The sequence below is a fragment of the Ovis aries genome, chromosome 1, assembly GCF_016772045.2.
Source record: "Ovis aries strain OAR_USU_Benz2616 breed Rambouillet chromosome 1, ARS-UI_Ramb_v3.0, whole genome shotgun sequence".
In the NCBI taxonomy this organism is placed as follows: Eukaryota; Metazoa; Chordata; class Mammalia; order Artiodactyla; family Bovidae; genus Ovis; species Ovis aries.
In genome coordinates this window covers 141,991,312-142,013,301 of record NC_056054.1, presented here as the reverse complement: position 1 = coordinate 142,013,301, position 21,990 = coordinate 141,991,312, and the positions used below count along the sequence as shown (strand labels likewise).

Genomic DNA, 21,990 nt, shown 5'->3' with positions numbered 1-21,990 from the left:
TAGCTTAAAGACAGAAGTTTCTGTCATGTAAAAACAAAATCCAGAGAAAGGCAATACAAGGCTACTATGATAAGCAAAAAAAAAAATAATAATGATAATAAAAGCCAGAAGGAAAAGGAAAGAAAAAATATTCTCAAAGTACTAGTTACTTGTATGTGTATAATGGGAGTGGGAGGGGTCATATCATAATTAAAATTGGTAGATTAGTATTATTTGTATTCAATTTCAGATATATTAAATTTTCTTTTATGTATATTTTTCTGTTTATACCTATTAAAGTGCCCTTAGGATTTTAATGAAACAATAACACTACTATATTATGAAACTTTTTTTCCTTACTGGTTATTTCATTGCCTCATAACAATTGTTCCCAGTTTATATGACTTTATCAGTTTGCTTTTTCTTTTTAAACTCCTGTTATTATTACTTCTCTGTTTATTAAGTAGTTATGAAAATATATTTACTAAACTATAAAACTTGCTGCAAAGTACACAGTTCATAAGTTTACAGCTTAGTAAATTATCGCAGAGTACACATATTCATGTAACTACCTATCCAGGTCAAGAAACAGAACATTATAATACTCCAGAAACTACCCTTGTTTATCCTTCATGTGAACTACACTCTTCCCCTATCCAAAAATAGATGTTATCTGAACTTCTAACAGTATAAGTAAGTTTTCTTGTTGAACTTTATATACCTGGAGTCTTTTACTGTGGTCCCTTGTGTCTGGCTGCTTTTACTCAAGAATATGTTTGGAACTTCATATGTATTATTGGATATAGTTAGAATTTTTTCATTCTCTTAATGGTATTTCATTGTATAACTACACTATTTTTGTCCCATTCTGTTGATGGGCATATTCAAAATGTATTTATTATGTGCTTATATCACAGTATTTATATCAAACGTACTAGTGAATATAGCTAGGGAAATGATGGACTAAGTTTCTGCCTTAATGAAGTTTATTTTCTAGGGGAAAGTAAATACTAATTAGAGTTATAATCAGTATGATAAAGTAGCATTTTGACATGGAAGAAGAACATATAATGGAAAATCAGAGATGTTATTTAGAGGACTTCTTAGAGAAGGTGATGTTTAAACTAGTAAAATACACATATATCAAAACATAGAATGTAAACATTTCTCTCTCACTTTTTTTTCTTTTTAATATATTTTTTTATTGAAGGATAATTGCTTTACACAATTTTGTTGTTTTCTGTCAAACCTCAACATGAATCAGCCATAGGTATACATATATCCCCTCTCTTTTGAACCTGCCTCCCATCTCCCTCCTCATCCCAACCCTTTAAGTTGATACAGAGCCCCTGTCTGAGTTTCCGGAGCCATACAGCAGATTCCCCTTGGCTATCTATTTAACACATGGTAATGTAAACTTCCACGTTACTGTTTTCATACATCTCACCTTCTCCTCCCGTCTCCCCATGTGCATGAGTCTATTCTCTATGTCTGTTTCTCCATTAATGCCCTGTAAATACCTCAGTACCATTATTTTAGATTCTGTATATGTGCATTAGAATACAGTATTTATCTTTCTCTTTCTGATTCACTTCACTCGGTATAATAGGTTCTAGGTTCATCCACCTCATCAGAATTGACTCAAATGCTGAGTAATATTCCATTGTGTATATGTACCACAACGTTTTTATCCGTTCATCTGTCAGTGGACATCTGGGTTGCTTCCATGTTCTAGCTATTGTAAATAGTGCTGCAAGTGAACAATGGGATACATGTGTCCTACGCCTAGGATATATGCCTAGTAGTAGGATTGCTGGGTCATAAGGTGGTTTTATCCCTAGTTTTTTAAGGAATCTCCATACCATCTTCCACAGTGGCTGTATCAATTTACATTCCCATCAACAGTGCAAGAGTGTTCCCTTTTCTCCACACCCTCTCCAGCATTTATTGTTTGTAGATTTTTTGATGATGGCCATTCTGACCGGTGTGAGGTGATATCTCATTATGGTTTTGATTTGCATTTCTCTAAAAATGAGTGATGTTGAGCATCTTTTCATGTGTTTGTTAGCCATCTGTATGTCTTCTTTGGAGAAATGGTCTGTATACGTTTTTACCACTTTTGATTGGGTTGTTTGTTTTTCTGGCATTGAGTTGTATGAGCTGCTTGTATATTTTGGAAATTAATCCTTTGTCAGTTGTTTCATTTGCTATTATTTTCTCCCATTATGAGAGTTGTCTTTTCACATTGCTTATAGTTTCCTTTGCTGTGCAAAAGCTTTTAAGTTTAATCAGGTCCCACTTCTTCACTTTTGGTTTTATTTCCATTACTCTAGGAGGTGGGTCATAGAGGATCTTGCTTTGATATATGCGATTCAGTGTTCTGCCTGTGTTTTCCTCTAAGAATTTTATAGTTTCTGGTCTTACATTTAGGTCTTTAATCCATTTTGAATTTATTTTTGTGTATGGTGTTAGAAAGTGTTCTAATTTCATTCTTTTATATGTAGCTGTCCAGTTTTCCCAGCCCCATTTATTGGAGAGGCTGTCTTTGCCCCATTGTATATTCTTGCCTCCTTTGTCAAAAATAAGGTACCCATAGGTGCATGGGTTTATTTATGGGCTTTCTATCTTGTTTCATTGATCTATATTTCTGTTTTTGTGCCAGTACCATACTGTCTTGATAACTGTAGCTTTGTAGTATAATCTGAATTCAGGAAGGTTGATTCCTTCCAGCTCCATTCTTTCTCAAGACTGCTTTGGCTGTTCAGGATCTTTTGTGTTTCCATATCAATTGTGAAATTTTTTGTTCTAGTTCTGGGAAAAATGCCATTGGTAATTTGATAGGGATCTCATTGAATCTGTAGATTGCATTTGGTAGTATAGTCATTTTCACGATATTGATTCATCCTACCCAGGAACATGGAATATCTCTCCATGTGTTTATATCATCTTTGATTTCTTTCATCAGTGTCTTATAATTTTCTGTGTACAGATCTTTTGTCTTTTTAGGTAAGTTTATTCCTAGATGTTTAATTCTTTTTGTTGCAGTGGTGAATGGGATTGATTCCTTAACTTCTCTTTCTGATTTTTCATTGTTAGTATATAGAAATGCAAGTGATTTCTGTATATTGATTTTGTGTTCTTTAGGGTTTTCTATGTACAGAATCATGTCATATGCGAATAGTGAGAGGTTTGCTTTTTCTTTCCTGATCTGGATTACTTTTATTTCTTTTTCTTCTCTGATTGCTGTAGCTAGGACTTCCAGAACTATGTTGAATAATAGTGCTGACAGTGGACACCCTTGTCTTGTTCCTGATCTTAGGGGGGCATGCTTTCAGTTTTTCACTATTGAGAGTAATGTTTGCTGTAGGCTTATCATACATAGCCTTTACTGTGTTGAGGTAGGTTCCTTCTGTGCCCATTTTTTGAGGAGTTTTAATCATAAATGGGTGCTGAATTTTGTCACAGGCTTTTTCTGCATCTATTGAGATTATCATATGGTTTTGATCTTTCAGTTTGTTAATATGGTGTATCACATTGATTGATTTGTATATATTGAAGAATCCTTGCATCCCTGAAATAAACCCAGCTTAATCATTTGTGTGGGAGCTTTTTGATGTGTTGCTGAATTCAGTTTGCTAAAATTTTGTTGAGGATTTTTGCATCTATGTTCATCAGTGATATTGGCCTGTAGTTTTCTTTTTTTGTGTTGTCTTTGTCTGGTTTTGGTGTCAGGGTGATGGTGGCCTCATAGAATTAGTTTGAAAGTGTTCCTTCCTCTACAGTTTTTTGAAAGAGTTTTAGAAGGATAGGTATTAGCTCTTCTCTAAGTGTTTGATAGAATTCTCCCATGAAGCCATCTGGCCCTGGGCTTTTGTTTTTTGGGAGATTTTTGATCACAGCTTCCATTTCAGTGCTTGTAATTGGGTTGTACATAATTTCTATTTCTTCTTGGTTCAGTCTTGGAAGACTGAACTTTTCTAAGAATCTGTCCATTTCTTCCAGGTTATCCATTTTATTGCCATATGGTTGTTTATAATAGTCTCTTATAATCCTTTATATTTCTGCATTGTCTATTGTAACCTCTCCTTTTTCATTTCTAATTTTATTGATTTGATTCTTCTCTCTTTTTTTCTTGATGAGTCTGGCTAAAGGTTTGTCAACGTTGTTTATCTTCTCAAAGAACCAACCTTTAGTTTTATTTACCTTTACTGTTGTTTCTTTCATTTCTTTTTCATTTATTTATTCTTGGATCTTTATGATTTCTTTCCTTCTATTAATCTTGGGGGGGGGGGTTTGTTCTTCTTTTTCCAGTTGTTTTAGGTGTAAAGTTGGGTTGTCTGTTCAAATTTTTTCTTATTTCTTGAGGTAGGATTGTATTGCTATAAACTTCCCTCTTAGGACTGCTTTAGCTGTACCCCGTAGGTTTGGAGTTGTTGTGTTTTCATTGTCATTTACTTCTAGAAATGTTTTTATTTCCCTTTTGATTTCTTCAGTAACCTGTTGGTTATTTAGAAATGCATTTTTTAATCTCCATGTGTTTGTTTTTCTTACAGTTTTTTTCTAGTAATTGATACCTAGTCTCATAGCATTGTGGTTAGAGAAGATGCTTGATACGATTTCAATTTTTTTAAATTTGATTTGTGACGCAAGATGTGGTCTGTCCTGGAGATTGTTCCATGTGCACTTGAGAAGAGGTGTATTCTTCTACATTTGGATGGAATGTCCTAAAAATATCAGTGAGATCCATCTCATCTAATGTATCATTTAAAACTTATGTTTTCTTATTAATTTTCTATTTTGATGATCTGTCCATTGGTGTGAGTTGGGTGTTAAAGTCTCCAACTATTATTGTGTTGCTGTCAGTTTCTCCTTTTATATCTGTTAATGTTTGTCTTATGTATTGAGGTGCTCCTATGTTGGGTGCATATATATTTACAATTGTTATGTCTTCTTGGATTGGTCCCTTGATGATTATGTAATAAGTGTAATAAGTGTCCTTCCTTATCTCTTGTAATATTCTCTATTTTAAGATCATTTTGTCTGTTATGAGGATTGCTACTCCAACTTTCTTTTGCTTCCCATTTGCATGGAATGTAGTTTTCCATCCTGTGACTTTTTGTCTTTAGATCTGAAGTGGGTTTCTTATAGACAGCATGTATATGGGTCTTGTTTTTGTATCTATTCAGCCAGTCTGTGTCTTTTGGTTGGAGCATTTAATCCATTTACATTTAAAGTAATCATTGGTGTATATGTTCCTATTACCATTTTCATATTTGTTTGGGGTTGATTTTGTAGATCTTTTTCTTCTCTTGTATTTCTTGACTATATTAGTCCCTTTAACATTTGTTGTAAAGATGGCTTGGTGGTACTGAATTCTCTTAATTTTTGCTTATCTGAAAAGCTTTTCATTTCTCCATCAGTTTTGAATGAGATCCTTGCCAGGTACAGTAATCTTGGTTGGAGATTTTTCTCTTTCAGTACTTTAAATACATCCTGCCATTCCCTTCTGGCCTGCAGAGTTTTTTCTGAAAGATCAGCTGCTAAGCGTATGAAGTTTCCTTTGTATGTTAGTTGTTGCTTCTCCCTTGCTGCTTTTAATATTCTTTCTTCGTGTTTAGGCTTTGTTAGTTTGATTAATATGTCTTAGTGTGTTTCTGTGTGGGTTTATCCTGTATGGGGCTCTTTGTGCCTCTTGAACTTGATTGACTGTTTCCTTTTCCATGTTGGGGAAATTTTCAACTATAATCTTCTTCAAAAATTTTCTCATACCCTTTCTTTTTCTCTTCTTTTGGGACCCCTAAAATTTGAATGTTGGTGTGTTTGATATTGTCCCAGAGGTCTCTGAGACTATCCTCAGTTCTTTTCATTCTTTTTACTTTATTTTGCTCTTCATAAGTTATTTCTACCATTTTATCTTCCAGATCACTGATTCGTTCTGCTTCAGATATTCTGCTATTGAGTCCTTCTAGAGTATTTTTAATTTCAGTAACGGTGTTGTTCGTATGATTATTCTTTAATTCTTCTCAGTTTTAGTTCACTTCAGTCGCTCAGACGTGTCTGACTCTTTGCAACCCCATGAATCGCAGCACGCCAGGCCTCCCTTTCCATCACCAACTCCCGGAGTTCACTCAAACTCATGTCCATCGAGTCAGTGATGCCATCCAGCCATCTCATCCTCTGTCATCCCCTTCTCCTTCTGCCCCAATCCCTCCTAGCATCAGAGTCTTTTCCAATGAGTCAACTCTTGGCATGAGGTGGGCAAAGGATTGGAGTTTCAGCTTTAGCATCATTCCTTCCAGTGAACACCCGGGACTGATCTCCTTTAGAATGGACTGGTTGGATCTCCTTGCAGTCTAAGGGACTCTCAAGAGTCTTCTGCAACACCACAGTTCAAAAGCGTCAATTCTTCAGCACTCGGTTTTCTTCACAGTCCAACTCTCACATGGATACATGACCACTGGAAAAACCATTGCTTTGACTAGATGGACCTTTGTTAGCAAAGTAATGTCTCTGCTTTTGAATATACTATCTAGATTGCTCGTAACTTTCCTTCCAAGGAGTAAGCGTCTTTTAATTTCATGGCTGCAGTCACCATCTGCAGTGATTTTGGAGCCCAAGAAAATAAAGTCTGACAATGTTTCCACTGTTTCCCCATCTATTTGCCATGAAGTGATGGGACCAGATGTCATGATCTTCGTTTTCTGAATGTTGAGCTTTAAGCCCTCTTTTTCACTCTCCTCTTTCACTTTCTTCAAGAGGCTTTTAGTTCCTCTTCACTTTCTGCCATAAGGGTGGTATCGTCTGCACATCTGAGATTATTGATATTTCTCCAGGCAATCTTGATTCCGGCTTGTGCTTCTTCCAGTCCAGCGTTTCTCATGATGTACTCTGCATAGAAGTTAAATAAGCAGGGTGACAATATACATCCTTGATGTACCCCTTTTCCTATTTGGAACCAGTCTGTTGTTCCATGTCCAGTTCTAACTGTTGCTTCCTGATCTGCATATAGGGTTCTCAAGAGGCAGGTCAGGTTAATTCTTCTAGGCCTTTGTTAATTGGTTCTTGTATTTTCTCCATTTTACTTTCAAGGTTTTTGATCATCTTTACTATCATTATTCTGAATTCCTTTTCAGGTAGTTTGCCTAGTTCCTCTTCTTTTATTTGGACTTCTGTGTTTCTGGTTTGTTCCTTCATTTGTGTAGTATTTCTCTATCTTTTCTTTTTTTTTTTTTTTAAGTTACTGTGTTTAAGGTCTCCTTCTCCCAGGCTTCATGATTGAATTCTTCCTTTTGCTTCCTTTCCTCGTAAGGTTGTGTAAGCTTCATGTAGGGTGATATGTATGCTGTGTTTGTTTGTTTGTCTGTTTTTCCTTTGATCAGAAAGGCTGAGTGAGGTGGTAATCCTGTCTGCTGATGATTGGGTTTGCATTTTTGTTTTGTTTGTTGTTCAGAGGAGGCATCCTGTGCAGGTTGCTACTGGTGTTTTGTGATGCTGGGTCTTGTATTCAAGTGGTTTCCTTTGTGTGAGTTCTCACTATTGGACACTCCCTAGGGTTGGTTCTCTGATATTCTAGGGTCTTGGAGTCAGTGCTCCCACTCCAAAGGCTCAGGGCATGTTCTCTGGTCAGGAAGTTTCCACAAGTGGCTTGTGGCATTAAGTGAGATTAAAACAACTAACCAAAAATGAGAAAACAAAGATGAACCCCAAATGGCAGTTACAAAGTTAGGCAAATAATAATGAAAATAATGGAATATACACATATACACCCATGAGCAAAGTCAAAACAGTCCAATGTAAGTAAAGTACAATAGATTGACCTGGCGAACCAAGGAAATCAAAAATTATATTTACCAGTTAAGAACAAAACTAAATAAAACAAAACTAAAGCAAAGTGCCAAGTGGGGAATAACATAATGAAAACAAAACTAACAAATATGTTGAGAGAAAAGGAAAGAAAGAAAAGAAAAAATTTATATGCAAAGTTAAATAGAGGTAGATGAAGAAGATTTATTATATACATTAAAGATTAACTACAAGGGGAAAAGATCAGAAGGAAAAGCAAACAAAGGCATAAATGTAAAAAAATATATAATAAGGTTTAAAAAAAGTAAAAAAAATTATAAAAAAGAGAAAAGACAAAAAAGAAGAGGGAAAAAATGGAAGGAAAATGGAAAACTCCATAGAACGGCAAAAACCCAATGTAAATGCAGAGGGTTATAACAACAATAAAAAGTGTGACTGAATATACACATCTACATATACACCCATAAGCAAAATCAAAACAGTCCAACAAAAATAAAGTACAATATATTGACCTGACAAACAAAGGAAACCAAAAATTGTATGTACCAGAACAAAACTGGAAGACAGAACTAAAGCAAGATGCCAATTGGGGAATAAAGCAATGAAAATAAAACTAACAAATATGTTGAGAGGAAAAGGAAGAAAGAAAATAAAAAAATAATAGATATGAAAAGTTAAGTAGATGAAGTTTTATGTACATTAAAGGTTAACTGCATTGGAAAAGAACAGTAGGAAAGGCAAACAAAAGAATAAATGTATAATAGTAATAGGTTTAATAGAAAAATAATAGGTTTACAAATTTAAAAGAAAAAAGAAAAGAAAAGCTCCCCAGAACTGCAAAGTCAAATACAGAGGCAGAGGTTTATAACAACAATAAAAAAATGTGACTGAGAAAAAAAAAGAAAAAAACTCAAAAGCTTAATTAGAGTTAGTAGTGCCAATAAAATTGACAACTACAACAGTGGTGGGGGCAGGGTGGAATTCAAAAGAATATACAGAACAAGTAAAAACATAAGAAGAATAAATGTTTTTCCTGAGTCACTGCTGTCAGAGTCCTTTCCCTCACTGGGAGTCATAGTAAACCTCACCTCGCTAGAATACCCTGCAACACTGTGATATCTGGACTTGTTGTGGGGCCAGCTCAGATTCTAATCTGGTCCTACTCCTATGTGTTCTTGCCGCCAATGTCCACAGCTATCAGAACTAGTGTGTTTTATTTTGTAGGAGCTCTCAGTGACATTTTATATTTTCCATAGACGCAGAGACTGCCTACTTGATTGTGAATTTCATCTGCATGTGGTATAGCTGGTGGGAAGATTTTGGGCCTTCTTCCTTAGTCACATTGCTCCTGGGTTTCAACTGTGGTTTTATTTTCACCTCTGCATGTGGGTTGTCCACTGGGGTTTGCTCCTGAGGCTGCCCTGGAGGACTTGGGTTTGCCCCTGTGAAGGTCAGGTGTGGAGGTGGTGCTGCTGTTTGGGTTGCAGGGGCTTTGGCAGCACCAGGTACTCAGGGGAGTTGGAGGCTAGGGCAGCAGGAAATACAGTGCTCTAGAAGGGTATGGCAACCATTATTGGCCAATACGCTCTAATGTTCTTGCCTGTAGAACCGCCCCCCCCAACCCCCGACAGAGAAGCCTGGCAGGCCACAGTCTACAGGGTCGCAAAGAGTCGGACACTACCACAGCAACCCTGTGCACATAGATGCAAGAATTTTTGCCTGTGGCAGCTCTGCCCCAGTGAGAGTTGAGCATGAAGGTGGCACAGCTGCTTGGCTTGCAGGGACCCTGGCAGTGCCAAGTGTACAGGGACACAAACTGCCTCCTCAGCAGGCGTTATGGCCCTATCAGAGTCTTTTTCTGAGCCTCTTGTAACTGGCGATCAGAATACCTTTTTGGCTAGTCTTTCTCCACAGCTCCGCCCATTCAGGCACTTAGAGGGCTCCCTTGCCTGAGGTCTTTCTCTGTTTGGTGTGTCAGGCACATAGAGGGCGCTCCCTCTCCCCCCCGCACCCCCCGCCCCCTGCCCCCGGCTGGGGTCCTGCTCTGTAAATCAGTGCATCTGGCACTTAAAGGGTCACCCTGGGTGGGGTCCTACTCTGTAGGTTCAGCGCATCAGTCACTTGGGAGCACCTTGGGTGGGGTCCTGGTCTGTAGTTCAGTGTATCAGGCGTTTGATGGATCACCTTCTGTATTGTTCAGCTGCCACTGCTGGCATGTGGGGAGAAAGAGGCTGTAGTGATGGCTCCACCCCCTTTCCTCCACAGGCATTTCCCCCCACAATCTCCTCCCTCACGTCCCCTCTGCCCGCATCTCCGAGTCAACAGCAGCCCTCGCCCTAGGATTGCTCCACAATCCCTAAACTCCAGCTCCCTGGTGCTACGCTGCACCTTCCAGGGGATCTACATCCCTGTCCCGGGTATGTATGGCTGCGGCAAGGACTGTCTGATTCTCATTCCATTTAGGCTGCCACAGATCAGCTGTTTCACTCTCAGCCTAAAATGTTTCTCCTCTCACTCAGACAGTGGCCCTGATGTGGGAATCAGACCCCTGTTTCAGTTCCCCCACCCACCAAGGGCAGGTCCAGTCCTACTAACACTCCTGTTTTTCCCCCTAGTTCCTTCATCCTACTGATTTTTGCGTGGGTCTATATATTCCTTTCCACTCATCAGACATTTCTGTCCTCTCTCAGCTGGTGTTCCACATGCGCCTCTGTGTCTCAAGGTGTATTCCTGATGTATCCATGGAGAGAGATGTACTCCACGTCCACCTACTCCTCCGCCATCTTGTTGTCAGCCTACCTCTCTCACTTTTTAATTTCCACTCCACAATTAGCTTCTGTCCCCGATTAACCTCTCTCCCTGATTAACCTCTTATTTCTTATGTGTGCTTCTAGATAAATAAGACTGATAGTCAGTACTCATCCATATGTTACAATTTAAATAAAAATAGAAGTTTCTTCTTTCGGTCTTTACCTATCATTCTTTTTCATGTAATGTGGTGGATGATTTAGTTGTGTCATGATTTGTAGATTTTTCATAGGTGCATTTTATTTCCCATTGAACTTGCCAAAGTTTATTTAAACACTTTTTTAGAACAGGGCTTTCTAATTTTTTCCTTGTTATGACAAACAAGGATGAATCTAGTTATGGATCTGGCCACCATAAAGGCTGATAGCATTAATATCTCAATCCTTATAACTTACTCATGGCTTAAGTTAGGAAGCTCTGTCCCACATGAGCTGTTACTGGCAAAGCCTTTATGGTCAGATGCCTGGATTTAAATCCTAGCTTTATCACTTAATAATTGTGTGATTTTAGGCAAATTACTGAAGTTATCATGGCCAGTTTTTCAATTTATAAATGAGAAGTTATCTTGAGAATTAGATAATTCATGTTAGACATCACTGGACAGTGTCTATCACATAAAGAATGCTCACAGATTGTAACTATTAAATCCCATATTACTGTTTTTGATGGGTATTAGGATCATTTCCAGTATTTTTGAGAATGTTCTTGTACATATTAGGTTGGTGCAAAAGCAGTTAAAGTTTTGCATTGTTGAACTTTGCCATTTGATGTACATTCTTACATGTGACTATGTTGTACATCATCTTAATGCACATTTCTTGCCTTATGTTATTAGTGACATTACTTGCTGTTTTTTTTTATGTATTTTAGTCAATAGAAATGATATTAGACAAAAAGCAAATTTGAACTATTTTCTTGTTCAAGTTCAAAATGGGTCATAAAGCAGTGGTGACAACTCACAACATCAACAATGCGTTTGGCCTGGAAACTGCTGACAAATGTACAGTGTGGTGGTGGTTCAAGAAGTTTTGTCTAGGAGACGAGAGCCTTGAAGGTGAGGAATGCACCGGTCAGCCATTGGTTGTTGACAGTGACCAATTGAGAGCCACCACTGAAGCTGATCCTGTTACAGCTACAGAAGAAATTGCCCAAGAGCACATCAATCATTCTGTGGTCATTTGGCATTTGAAGCAAATTGGAAAGGTGAAAAAGCTCAATAAGCGGTGCCTTATGAGCTGACCACAAATCAAAAAACTCGTTTTGATGTGTTATCACCTCTTACTCTATGCAACAGTAACGAACCATTTCTAATCAGTTTGTGACGTGTGATGAAAAGTGGGTTTTATAAGACAACTGCAATGACCAGCTCTGTGGCTGGACTGAGAAGCTCCAAAACACTCCTCAACGCCATACCTGAATCAAAGAAAGGTCATGGTGCCTGTTTGGTGGTCTGCTGCTGCTGTGATTCACCTCAACTTTCTGAATCCTGGTGAAACCATTACATCTGAGAAGAATGCTCAGCAAATCAATGAGATGCACCCAAAACTACAATGCCTGTAGACCACATTGATCAATAGAAGGGGTCCAGTTCTCCATGACAACCACATGTCATGCACAGCCAACGCTTCAGAAGTTGAACGAGTTGGACTACGAAGTTTTTCTTCATCTGCCATATTCACCAGACCTCTCGCCAACTGAGTACCACTCTTCAAGCATCTCAACTTTATGAAGGGAAAATGCTTCCACAACCAGCAGGAGGCGAAAGATGCTTTCCAAGAGTTTGTAGAATCCTGAAGCACAGATTTTTATCCTACAGGAGTAAGCAAACATTTCTCATTGGCAAAAATGTGTTGATTGTAATGGTTTATATTTTGATTAATAGAAGATGTGTTTGAGCCTAGTTATAATAATGATTTAAAATTCAGGATCTAAAACCATAATTACTTTTGCACCAACCTAAATATATTATTGAAAATTTAGTGAACATAACATAGTATATTTGCCCAGTCAAAATATTTATGAATTTTAATTCACTTGTTTAATTTAAATAAATAAATGGAAAGTTTGTCAGGTTTCATTTTTTCCTGTCTTGATAATTTTTAATTGCCACCTATATTCTCAAATCCTTTCAGAATTTAATTGTACCTCATATTATTACAGTGAGATGGATAATTATATTCCTCAGTATTTTGAGTCTTCTCAGAAAGGAACAAGATATGCCTCTTCACTTTTTTGGCTCTCTCTTAGGTCCTTAAGTAAGGTTTTATTATTTTACTTCAGCATGGTCTTATAGCTTCTTTTTTAATCTAATCTTAGATGTGTAGAAATTGTTTCTGTGAATTGAGTTACTTATCCTCAATAATAGATTAGTGGTAGAGTTATCTTGTAGGAAAGTTAATTACTTGTATTTATTCATATAGTGTCAAATTACTTTATTTTTTTCTAATAGTTTTCCAGTGGATTCTCTTGATTATTTCAGTAAACTGCCTCCTAGTAATTATCTCATTAGTTGTTGTTTAGTCGCTAAGTCCTGTCTGACTCTTTTGCGAAACCTGTGGACTGTAGCCTGCCAGGCTCCTCTGTCCCTGGGATTCCCCAGGTGAGAATACTGGAGTGAGTTGTTGTTTCCTACTGTAGGGAATCTTCTTGACCCAGGATCATTTAATCCCTGTCTCTTGCATTGGTGGGCAGATTCTTTACCCCTGAAACACCAGGGAAGCCTCAGTTAATCTCATTTCCAGGATAATTTTTGTTATACTTTTTTCTTGTTTCATTTCTGAAATATATTCAGGCTTTCAGAATATAAATAATAAAATAATGGTGATAAACTCCTTTGCTTAGTTCCTTAGTTTAATGTGAATGTTTGTAGTGTTTTATTATTAAATAGGATGTGTAGTGTTGGTTTTTAATAGCTCCTCTCTTATAGATTTAAAAATAATGACAGTTTCTGAAATTTACAGTTAGAGTTTTATTTTAAACTGATTGATATTGGAATTTAGGCATTTTTTAAAAATGCATCTATTAGAGATTCTGCACAAATTTCTGCTTAATGCTTAATTCTTACAAAGGAAGGATCTTAGCATTGATCTACCTCTTTTTTTTGTTTTTAATCATTGTAAACACTGTCTCTTCTTATATTTTCTTTATGTACACAAGGAAGTTTATCAAAATTAGATGTCAGTCTGGGCATCCATGTTCATAAGCAAAATTAGCCTTTTAAAAAATATTTGTCAATTTTTGATATTCAGATTATACTAGTTTTATATAATATTAAAGAAAATTTCCCCCTTTTTTTTGTTTGGAGCAGTTGAGATATAGAAGTCTTTGAAGATTTGCTATAACAGCACAACTCTAATACAAAATGAGCCTAATTCCTTTATTGGGTATAGATTGTAGGCAGCGTTTTCAGTTATCTATAGTTTTGCCTGGGTCTCTTCAGTTTTTCTGCTTTGTAAAGTAATTCTGGTAGCTTATATTTTCCTAGATGATCATCTGTTTAATAAAGATGTTATAGTTTATTGGCATAAAGTTATATGTATTATTCTTTTATAAATTTTAAAACTTTTTCCTGTATTTTTTTTATCACTTTCCTGATTTCTAATGTTATTTTTATCCCATTTCTTGGTCTTCTATTCAGATTTTTGAAAGAAAAAGCCTTTTGTGGTCCTTATCTAATTGCCACATTATTTTCTTTCTTCTGCTTTATTTTGGTCTATTTTCTTTTTCTAGTTTCTTGAAATAAATGTTATTTTATATTGCTTAAGCTGAAATTTCCCTTGTACCAATCTGGCTGTATCCTTTAGGTTTTGAGATTTCATATTCCCAATATTGTTATAATTTTGATTCCTTTGGTCCAAGAATAGTTTATAGAAGAATACTTCTAATTCCTAAGTGTTTATTTTGGGAGTTACCTTTAATTCCTATTTATATAACATACAGTCAAAGACTACAACCTATATGATTCTGATTCTCTGGAATTTGAAATAGATTTTTTCTATCTCTTAGTACAGTATCAATTTTTAAAATAAAATGATATATTTAGCTTCCTAAATTTTACTCTATCTTACCTTAGATCTTACTGCCTCCAGAGTGTACTATACATTTGTATATTTGGTATTTTAAATTGTCTGTGAAAGTGAAAGTCATTCAGTTGTGTCCGACTCTTTGTGACCCCATGGACTATACAGTCCATGGAATTCTCCAGGCCCGAATGCTGGAGGGGGTAGCCGTTCCCTTCTTCAGGGGATCTTCCCAACTCAGGGATCGAACCCAGGTCTCCTGCCTTACAGGCGGATTCTTTACCAGCTGAGCCACGAGGGAAGCCCAGATGTAACTTCTGTAAGAACTAATACATGTAGAGTATGTTTTATCATGCGATTCAGAAAAGTAGAAAAAAGTCAAACTAGAAATCGTTTGGAAGAAGATTTCAAAAAACAGATTTTTAACCAGTCTCATTGAATGGATCATGTGTGGCTTGATGGGAGATGGTCAAGGACATCATCCAAATAGAGAACTTAAGAAACAAAGGCTTGTGCATTTGTGAGGAGTGGAGCTTGATCTAAATAGAGGAGTAACAGGAAATAAGACCTAATAGGTAACGTTGAGCCTGATTAGTCAGACCCCATTAAATGTTAACTGTAAATTGTGTAAAGATCTGAATACACCAGCGTGGAACACCTCATTGAAAACTTGCAGGAATATATATATGCAGTACATTTTGAAAGTGAGAAAACTTTTTGAGAAGGAAGTTGATTAACAAAACAATGATAAACAACATTGATAATTTATGCTAATAAAATTTAGTATTTTTGTGTTTGAAAAATTGCTCTACAAATTTAGAAGTGCAATTCTGCCTCTACTGGTTTAATAAAACACCTATAAATTGTGAGTTTGGTATTTACTCATTATAATTAGGAGAATCGTAAGTAGAGCAAATCAAGAGGTAAACATCATCTTAAACCTGACAGATAATCTAACTCTCTAATAGAAATCTGTTTACCATATATATATATCCCAGCCTGCATTTTGAAGGGTGGTGGGAGAATGGATAATCATTTAGTATTATAATGTCTGATAATCTAAACTTATATTATTATTTGAGAGAGAATTTTATTTTGGTCATACCAGTTTCAGGCAAAAGAATGACATCTGAAATATTTAAATACACAAAAACCTTCTGATAGCCTATGGCAATCATTGTCTAAAGGGCCATAAGAAGAAAAACAATTACTTTTTGTTTTACACTTACTCTCAAATTCAGTATAGTGTAGTTATTAAATGACCATGTGCCTTTTTTTCAAATTGGAAAGATTAAAGAGTTTGTAAGCAAAGCATGCAGTAACGTGAGTCATGATAGCCTTACATGACAAATATAGTTAATTTTCATGGCTGCTTTTTAGCACAGCAATAAAACTTGAGAGTGGCATATGTATATCTAAAATAAAGTTGGAATAATTTATCTATAGAGTAACTATCTTGCTCTGTTTATAATGCTAATGTATGTAGAAAGGACTTATTAGCTCCCCCTTAAGTTTAAAAACATATAACTAGAATGTTCCATTTACTGTTTTTCAGGTACATTTTCTCACTTCTATATAATACAGCCAAATAGGTGATAGTATCTGGATGGCCAAGAATTGCTTAGGAAACGCATGCAAAAAAACCCTTTCCAATAGAATGGGCTTTTTGTAACATATTTTGCATGTAGCTCCAAATATCTTATGGTTAGTAGAAAATAATTTAGATATGATGTCTAATATAAATGAATATTTTAATTAAAGTGTTATCTGTAATTATATGGGCTTCTTACATATGGCAGACTTGATAGATATATATCTCTATACATATTTCTCTGAGCAAATATTTTTCAAATCATTTGCTTATGTGTGGGAACACACATTAATATTTAATATTTCTCATAATAGTAGTTGCAAGTAAAGAAAAGGTTAGCTCAGTATCAAGGTAGTAATAGTGATAGTGTTCATTAATAAACATTACACTGGTAAAATTCAGATATTTTTGAAACAAAAATTTATGGTGAAGAAAAAGGCTTCCTTTTTCATCCCTTATTTGTAAGCTCTACAGTTAAAGTTAATTGTGATGGGATTATTATCATCCGTTTAAGAGCCAGCTGTTTTCTTTCAGATGTGAATATTCTAGGGACCTACAGCTCAACCCTAGAATTTTAGATATTAGAGGTGTACTTCAAATGGAGCATAGATTAGGAGATATGTCAAGTATCTCAGTCTTCTGATGCCTCTGAATAGACTTTGACCAAACTCTGATAAGTTTTGCAAAATAACTTATGGTAAGCTTAGATGTATTTAAACTATGGAACATGGGACAGTGTTCTTAGATATACAAGTACATTTTTTGTAATATTTTAAAAGGAAAACATATTTGAATGTAAGGATAATTATAATACTGAAGGATGTGAATTATTATAATTAACTAAGATTGGCATTTTGTTGTATTTTCTAGGCAATTAAGTTGGAATATTCAAGGTTGGTTAAATTGGCCCAAGAAGATACCCCACCAGAAACAGACTATCGTTTACATCATGTAATAGTCTACTTTATCCAGAATCAGGCTCCAAAGAAAATCATTGAGAAAACATTGCTAGAACAATTTGCAGATAGAAATTTGAGTTTTGATGAAAGGTAATTTGAAAATACAAAATGTTAAGTATTTTATTCACGTGCTCAAATTGCCCGTGTTGTTTTTATAGCTCCAAGTGCAATTTTTGAATATGTGTTTTACACATAGACATATTTCAGTAAGTGCAGCACGAAATTTGACTTCACTTAATTCAGTTGCTTTGTAATTTATTTGTTACCTATAATCATGACTTTAAAAAGTTTAGCCCCAAAATAATTTAAATCATTTTATTACATTTTAATTGTGAACCAAGGTTCTGAGATAAGCTATATAAAGATACACAGAAGAGTATAATATAATTTTCACTGGCCTTTGGGAACTAAGAACTTCAGAGAAATAAAGAATTTCTGAACCTCTGCACTATGGATATTTTAGGCCAGATAACTTTTTTTGTTTTAGGGTTGAGGCTATCCTTTAATTTGTAAAATATTTAGTATGTTCCTGGCCTCTACCCATTAAGTGCCAATAGTACCCCTCAAGTGGTGACAACCCAGAATGTCTCCAGATACTGCCAAATAGCCCTACTGGGAGCAAAATCATCCTTGTTTGAGAACAGTTGGGGAAAGTAACTAATCAGTATACACAAAGTAATTAAACATCTTCTGACTTAAAGAGAACGCTTAGAATGGTTAAATGAATTTTGGTTTACCCAAAAAGTTTTTTCTTGGAAGTTCCTATAAAACTGTTTACTAATGTTAAAAATTAAAACTTAATCTAGTTAAGTTAGAATAAATACTATTAAAAAAAAAATTCAGCCCTCAGGTAAACACCCAAAGTATTGAAGTTTTAAAATGTAGAAACATTTATGCTATCTTGGAGTTCATGGTAAACACATTTTAATTCTGAAGTAAATGATTATCCTTTCATGCATGTCTCAAAAATACTGAATTCAAAATATGTGTAGTAGAAAAGAGTGTGGTGGAAAATAAAGCATCTAGGATTAATTTCTGCCTCGTCATGTGTCTGCTGTGAAAGTTAGGATTAAGGTTTCAATGCAAGTAAATGGTTTTGAGCATTATCTGGTAAATACTCAGTAAGTATTGGCTATGAGTTTTTATTAGTAATAATGTTGACATCACTTATTTTGTTAAATATAACTGAAGAACTCAGAAATGTTGACCCTCTTTTATCTGGGCTGTGAGTACTATGTTCCAGTGAGTATATGCTGTTGAATTTGGGGAAGATATTTATGAAGTACTCACATTGACTTTTCAATCTTCTGCAGTTAGCCCTGGCAAGTAAAAATAATTTGTTTTGAAAAATCTACTTTCTCTTGTGCTTGAAATACAGGGTAAACTATATGTGATAACTATAAATATATATTGGGGAGATACCTTTAGCAGTGGTTCTGATCATAAAATCTGTTGAAATATTGCCATTCCTATATGAAAGGATAGGCACATTTTGGATATCTTCTTATGATTTATGAATAATATTATTTGGGGGAAGTGAGATTTCATGTCTCTGGAGCTTGCTTAATAGAGATACATTATCAATTTTTAAAAACTTTTTTTCATGTTTAATAGAACATAATTTTAAATTCATATAGAAATATAACATGGTGAATTACAATTATTGCTTCTGTCATCTTTATATACTTTGTAAATATCCAGTATTGTCCAAAAAATGAGATTTTTCATTTATTTGAAATTTGTTTCCTCAAAAATATTGCACAGTGATAGTGGATTTCATTTTCATATGTTTTGGGTAGTTTAATTTTGCATAAAACATATTTTTTAAGTTTTTATGTATTTTGCTTTTAATTTAGAAATATTTTTTCTTTCATTTGAAGGTGTCACAACATAATGAAAGTTGCTCAAGCCAAAATTGAAATGATAAAACCTGAAGAAGTAAACATGGAGGAGTATGAGGTAATGTGCCTTTTGGACGGTTGACTGAGGAATTCTTTAGTTCAGTAATCTTTCATTTCAGTATAGCTAATAATCACGTGAGAAAATTCATCATGAAGGGGTGAAGTAACCTGCCTGAGGTTATCATAGCTTCAGGTCACAACTTGGTTAGCAGAACCTACATTCTTAAATGCTGTATTACAGTGAAGCCATGCTATACACTTTCTTTGCTTCATATATATATTTTGAGGGGAAGTTAAAAATTGGTTTCAGTCATTGTATGCCTTCTGCATTTGTCATTATTGGACAGGGTTGTGTGAGGGAGGCACGCATGTGAGCATTTGTAGTGTACTTGTGGTAGTTTCGTGCACAAAATTCTCTTTGTGTTAACTTTGGCTTTAAAATTAAGTTACAATTCAAACACCTAGTATTTTGTCAGATTTTTAAGTTTAACTTTCTACATTGTTTTTCCAAAAATTTTTACATGAATAAATTTTAATTTGCATTCATGAGTGCCTTTGGTTAGTGATTGGTCGCGTTTGCAAACCTGATTACTTTATATTCCCTTAAACAATTAGTATAACTCACTACATTTAACAGATAAAAGGAAGGATACAGAAAAACATTCATTTTTGAGCAACACTCTTAGCTAACCTGGAATACAAGGTAACTACTTTAGTCTACTGAAGAGTGTCTTAAAAAACAAAAACTAACAGAACTACCATAAACTACCATAAACATCATATTGAAATCTGAACATTGAAAACTTTCCTTTTGTGATTAAGAAAAAGACAGGGATGTATGCCAGTTTTATTCAACACTGTACTGGAAGTTTAAGCAGTACAGTAAGGCAATAAAAATAAAGCAAAAAGTAAGAGACTGCAAAAGAAGAAACAAAGCTTTTGTTATTTACAGATGTTTTATATATAGAAAAGAAAAAGCTAGATAAATTTATTGGAGATAAATAAAGATAATAAGAGAGCTTTGTAAAATACAAATCTATCATCTAGCCCCCAAGCCTGGAACCACCAGGACGCCCATGGATATTTATCCTGGTCCCGAGGATTTTCTGCCTTCTAGTCTAGCCATCCTGGCATCCAGTCCGCTTCTCTCCATCTCAGACTGTGTGGCTGCCCAGAGAACCGGGCGCCAGATACCGGGTTCTAGGACCTAGAAGACCCTCTCTGGAGGCCAGGATATTCAGATGGCAAGAATATGCAGAAGAACTGTACAAAACAGATCTCCACGACCCAGATAATCATGATGGTGTGATCACTCATCTAGAGCCAGACATCCTGGAATGTGAAGTCAAGTGGGCCTTAGAAAGCATCACTACGAACAAAGCTAGTAGAGGTGATGGAATTCCAGTTGAGCTACTTCAAATCCTGGAAGAAGATGCTGTGAAAGTGCTGCACTCAATATGCCAGCAAATTTGGAAAACTCAGCAGTGGCCACAGGACTGGGAAAGGTCTGTTTTCATTCCAATCCCAAAGAAAGGCAATGCAAAAGAATACTCAAACTACCGCACAATTGCACTCATCTCACATGCTAGCAAAGTAATGCTCAAAATTCTCCAAGCCAGGCTTCAGCAATTAACTTCCTGATGTTCAAGCTGGTTTTAGAAAAGGCAGAGGAACCAGAGATCAAATTGCCAGCATCCACTGGATCATGGACAAAGCAAGAGAGTTCCAGAAAAATATCTATTTCTGCTTTATTGACTGTGCCAAAGCCTTTGATTGTGTGGATCACAACAAACTGTGGAAAATTCTGAGAGAGATGGGAATACCAGACCACCTGACCTGCCTCTTGAGAAATCTGTATGCAGGTCAGGAAACAACGGTTAGAACTGGACATGGAACAACAGACTGGTTCCAAATAGGAAAAGGAGTACGTCAAGGCTGTATATTGTCACCCTGCTTATTTAACTTCTATGCAGAGTACATCATGAGAAACACTGGACTGGAAGAAACGCAAGCTGGAATCAAGATTGCCAGGAGAAATATCAATAACCTCAGATATGCAGATGACACCACCCTTATGGCAGAAAGTGAAGAGGAACTAAAAGCCTCTTGATGAAAGTGAAAGAAGAGAGCGAAAAAGAGGGCTTAAAGCTCAACATTCAGAAAACTAAGATCATGGCATCCGGTCCCGTCACTTCATGCTAGATAGATGGGGAAACAGTGGAGACAGGGTCAGACTTTATTTTGGGGGGCTCCAGAATCACTGTAGATGGTGATTGCAGCCATGAAATTAAAAGACGCTTGCTCCTTGGAAGAAAAGTTATGAGCAACCTAGATAGCATATTCAAAAGCAGAGACATTACTTTGCCAACTAAGGTCCTTCTAGTCAAGGCTATGGTTTTTCCAGTAGTCATGCATGGATGTGAGACTTGGACTGTAAAGAAGGCTGAGCGCTGAAGAATTGATGCTTTTGAACTGTGGTGTTGCAGAGGACTCTTGAGAGTCCCCTGGACTGCAAGGAGATCTAACCAGTCCATTCTGAAGGAGATCAGCCCTGGGATTTCTTTTGGAAGGAATGATGCTAAAGCTGAAACTCCAGTACCTTGGCCACCTCATGAGAAAAGTTGACTCATTGGAAAAGACTCTGACGCTGGGAGGGAGTAGGGGCAGGAGGAGAAGGGGACGACAGAGGATGAGATGGCTGGATGGCATCACTGACTCTATGGACGTGAATCTGAGTGAACTCCGGGAGATGGTGGCGGACAAGGAGGCCTGGCGTGCTGCGGTTCATGGGGTCGCAAAGAGTCAGACACGACTGAGCTACTGAACTGAACTCTGCATAATTTTAGGAGATGTTATAAAGAAGACCTAAGTTAATGGATGTATGTATTGTGTTTGGAAAACTTGGTGTTGTAGAGATGTCAGTTTTCCAC

At 36.1% G+C, this 21,990-nt stretch overlaps 1 protein-coding gene across 18 annotated transcripts in view; it reads left to right on the top strand.

Moving 5' to 3' along the window:
- Positions 1–21,990, top strand: part of USP25 (ubiquitin specific peptidase 25) — a 167,819-nt gene that overhangs the window by 127,859 nt on the left and 17,970 nt on the right. For all 18 annotated transcript variants that reach the window (XM_060416275.1, XM_004002820.6, XM_042230164.2 and 15 more), the window contains 2 exons: positions 17,071–17,249; positions 19,040–19,118. In XM_060416275.1, the coding sequence (XP_060272258.1) occupies positions 17,071–17,249; positions 19,040–19,118 (258 nt within the window). The remainder of the gene's footprint in view (positions 1–17,070; positions 17,250–19,039; positions 19,119–21,990) is intronic.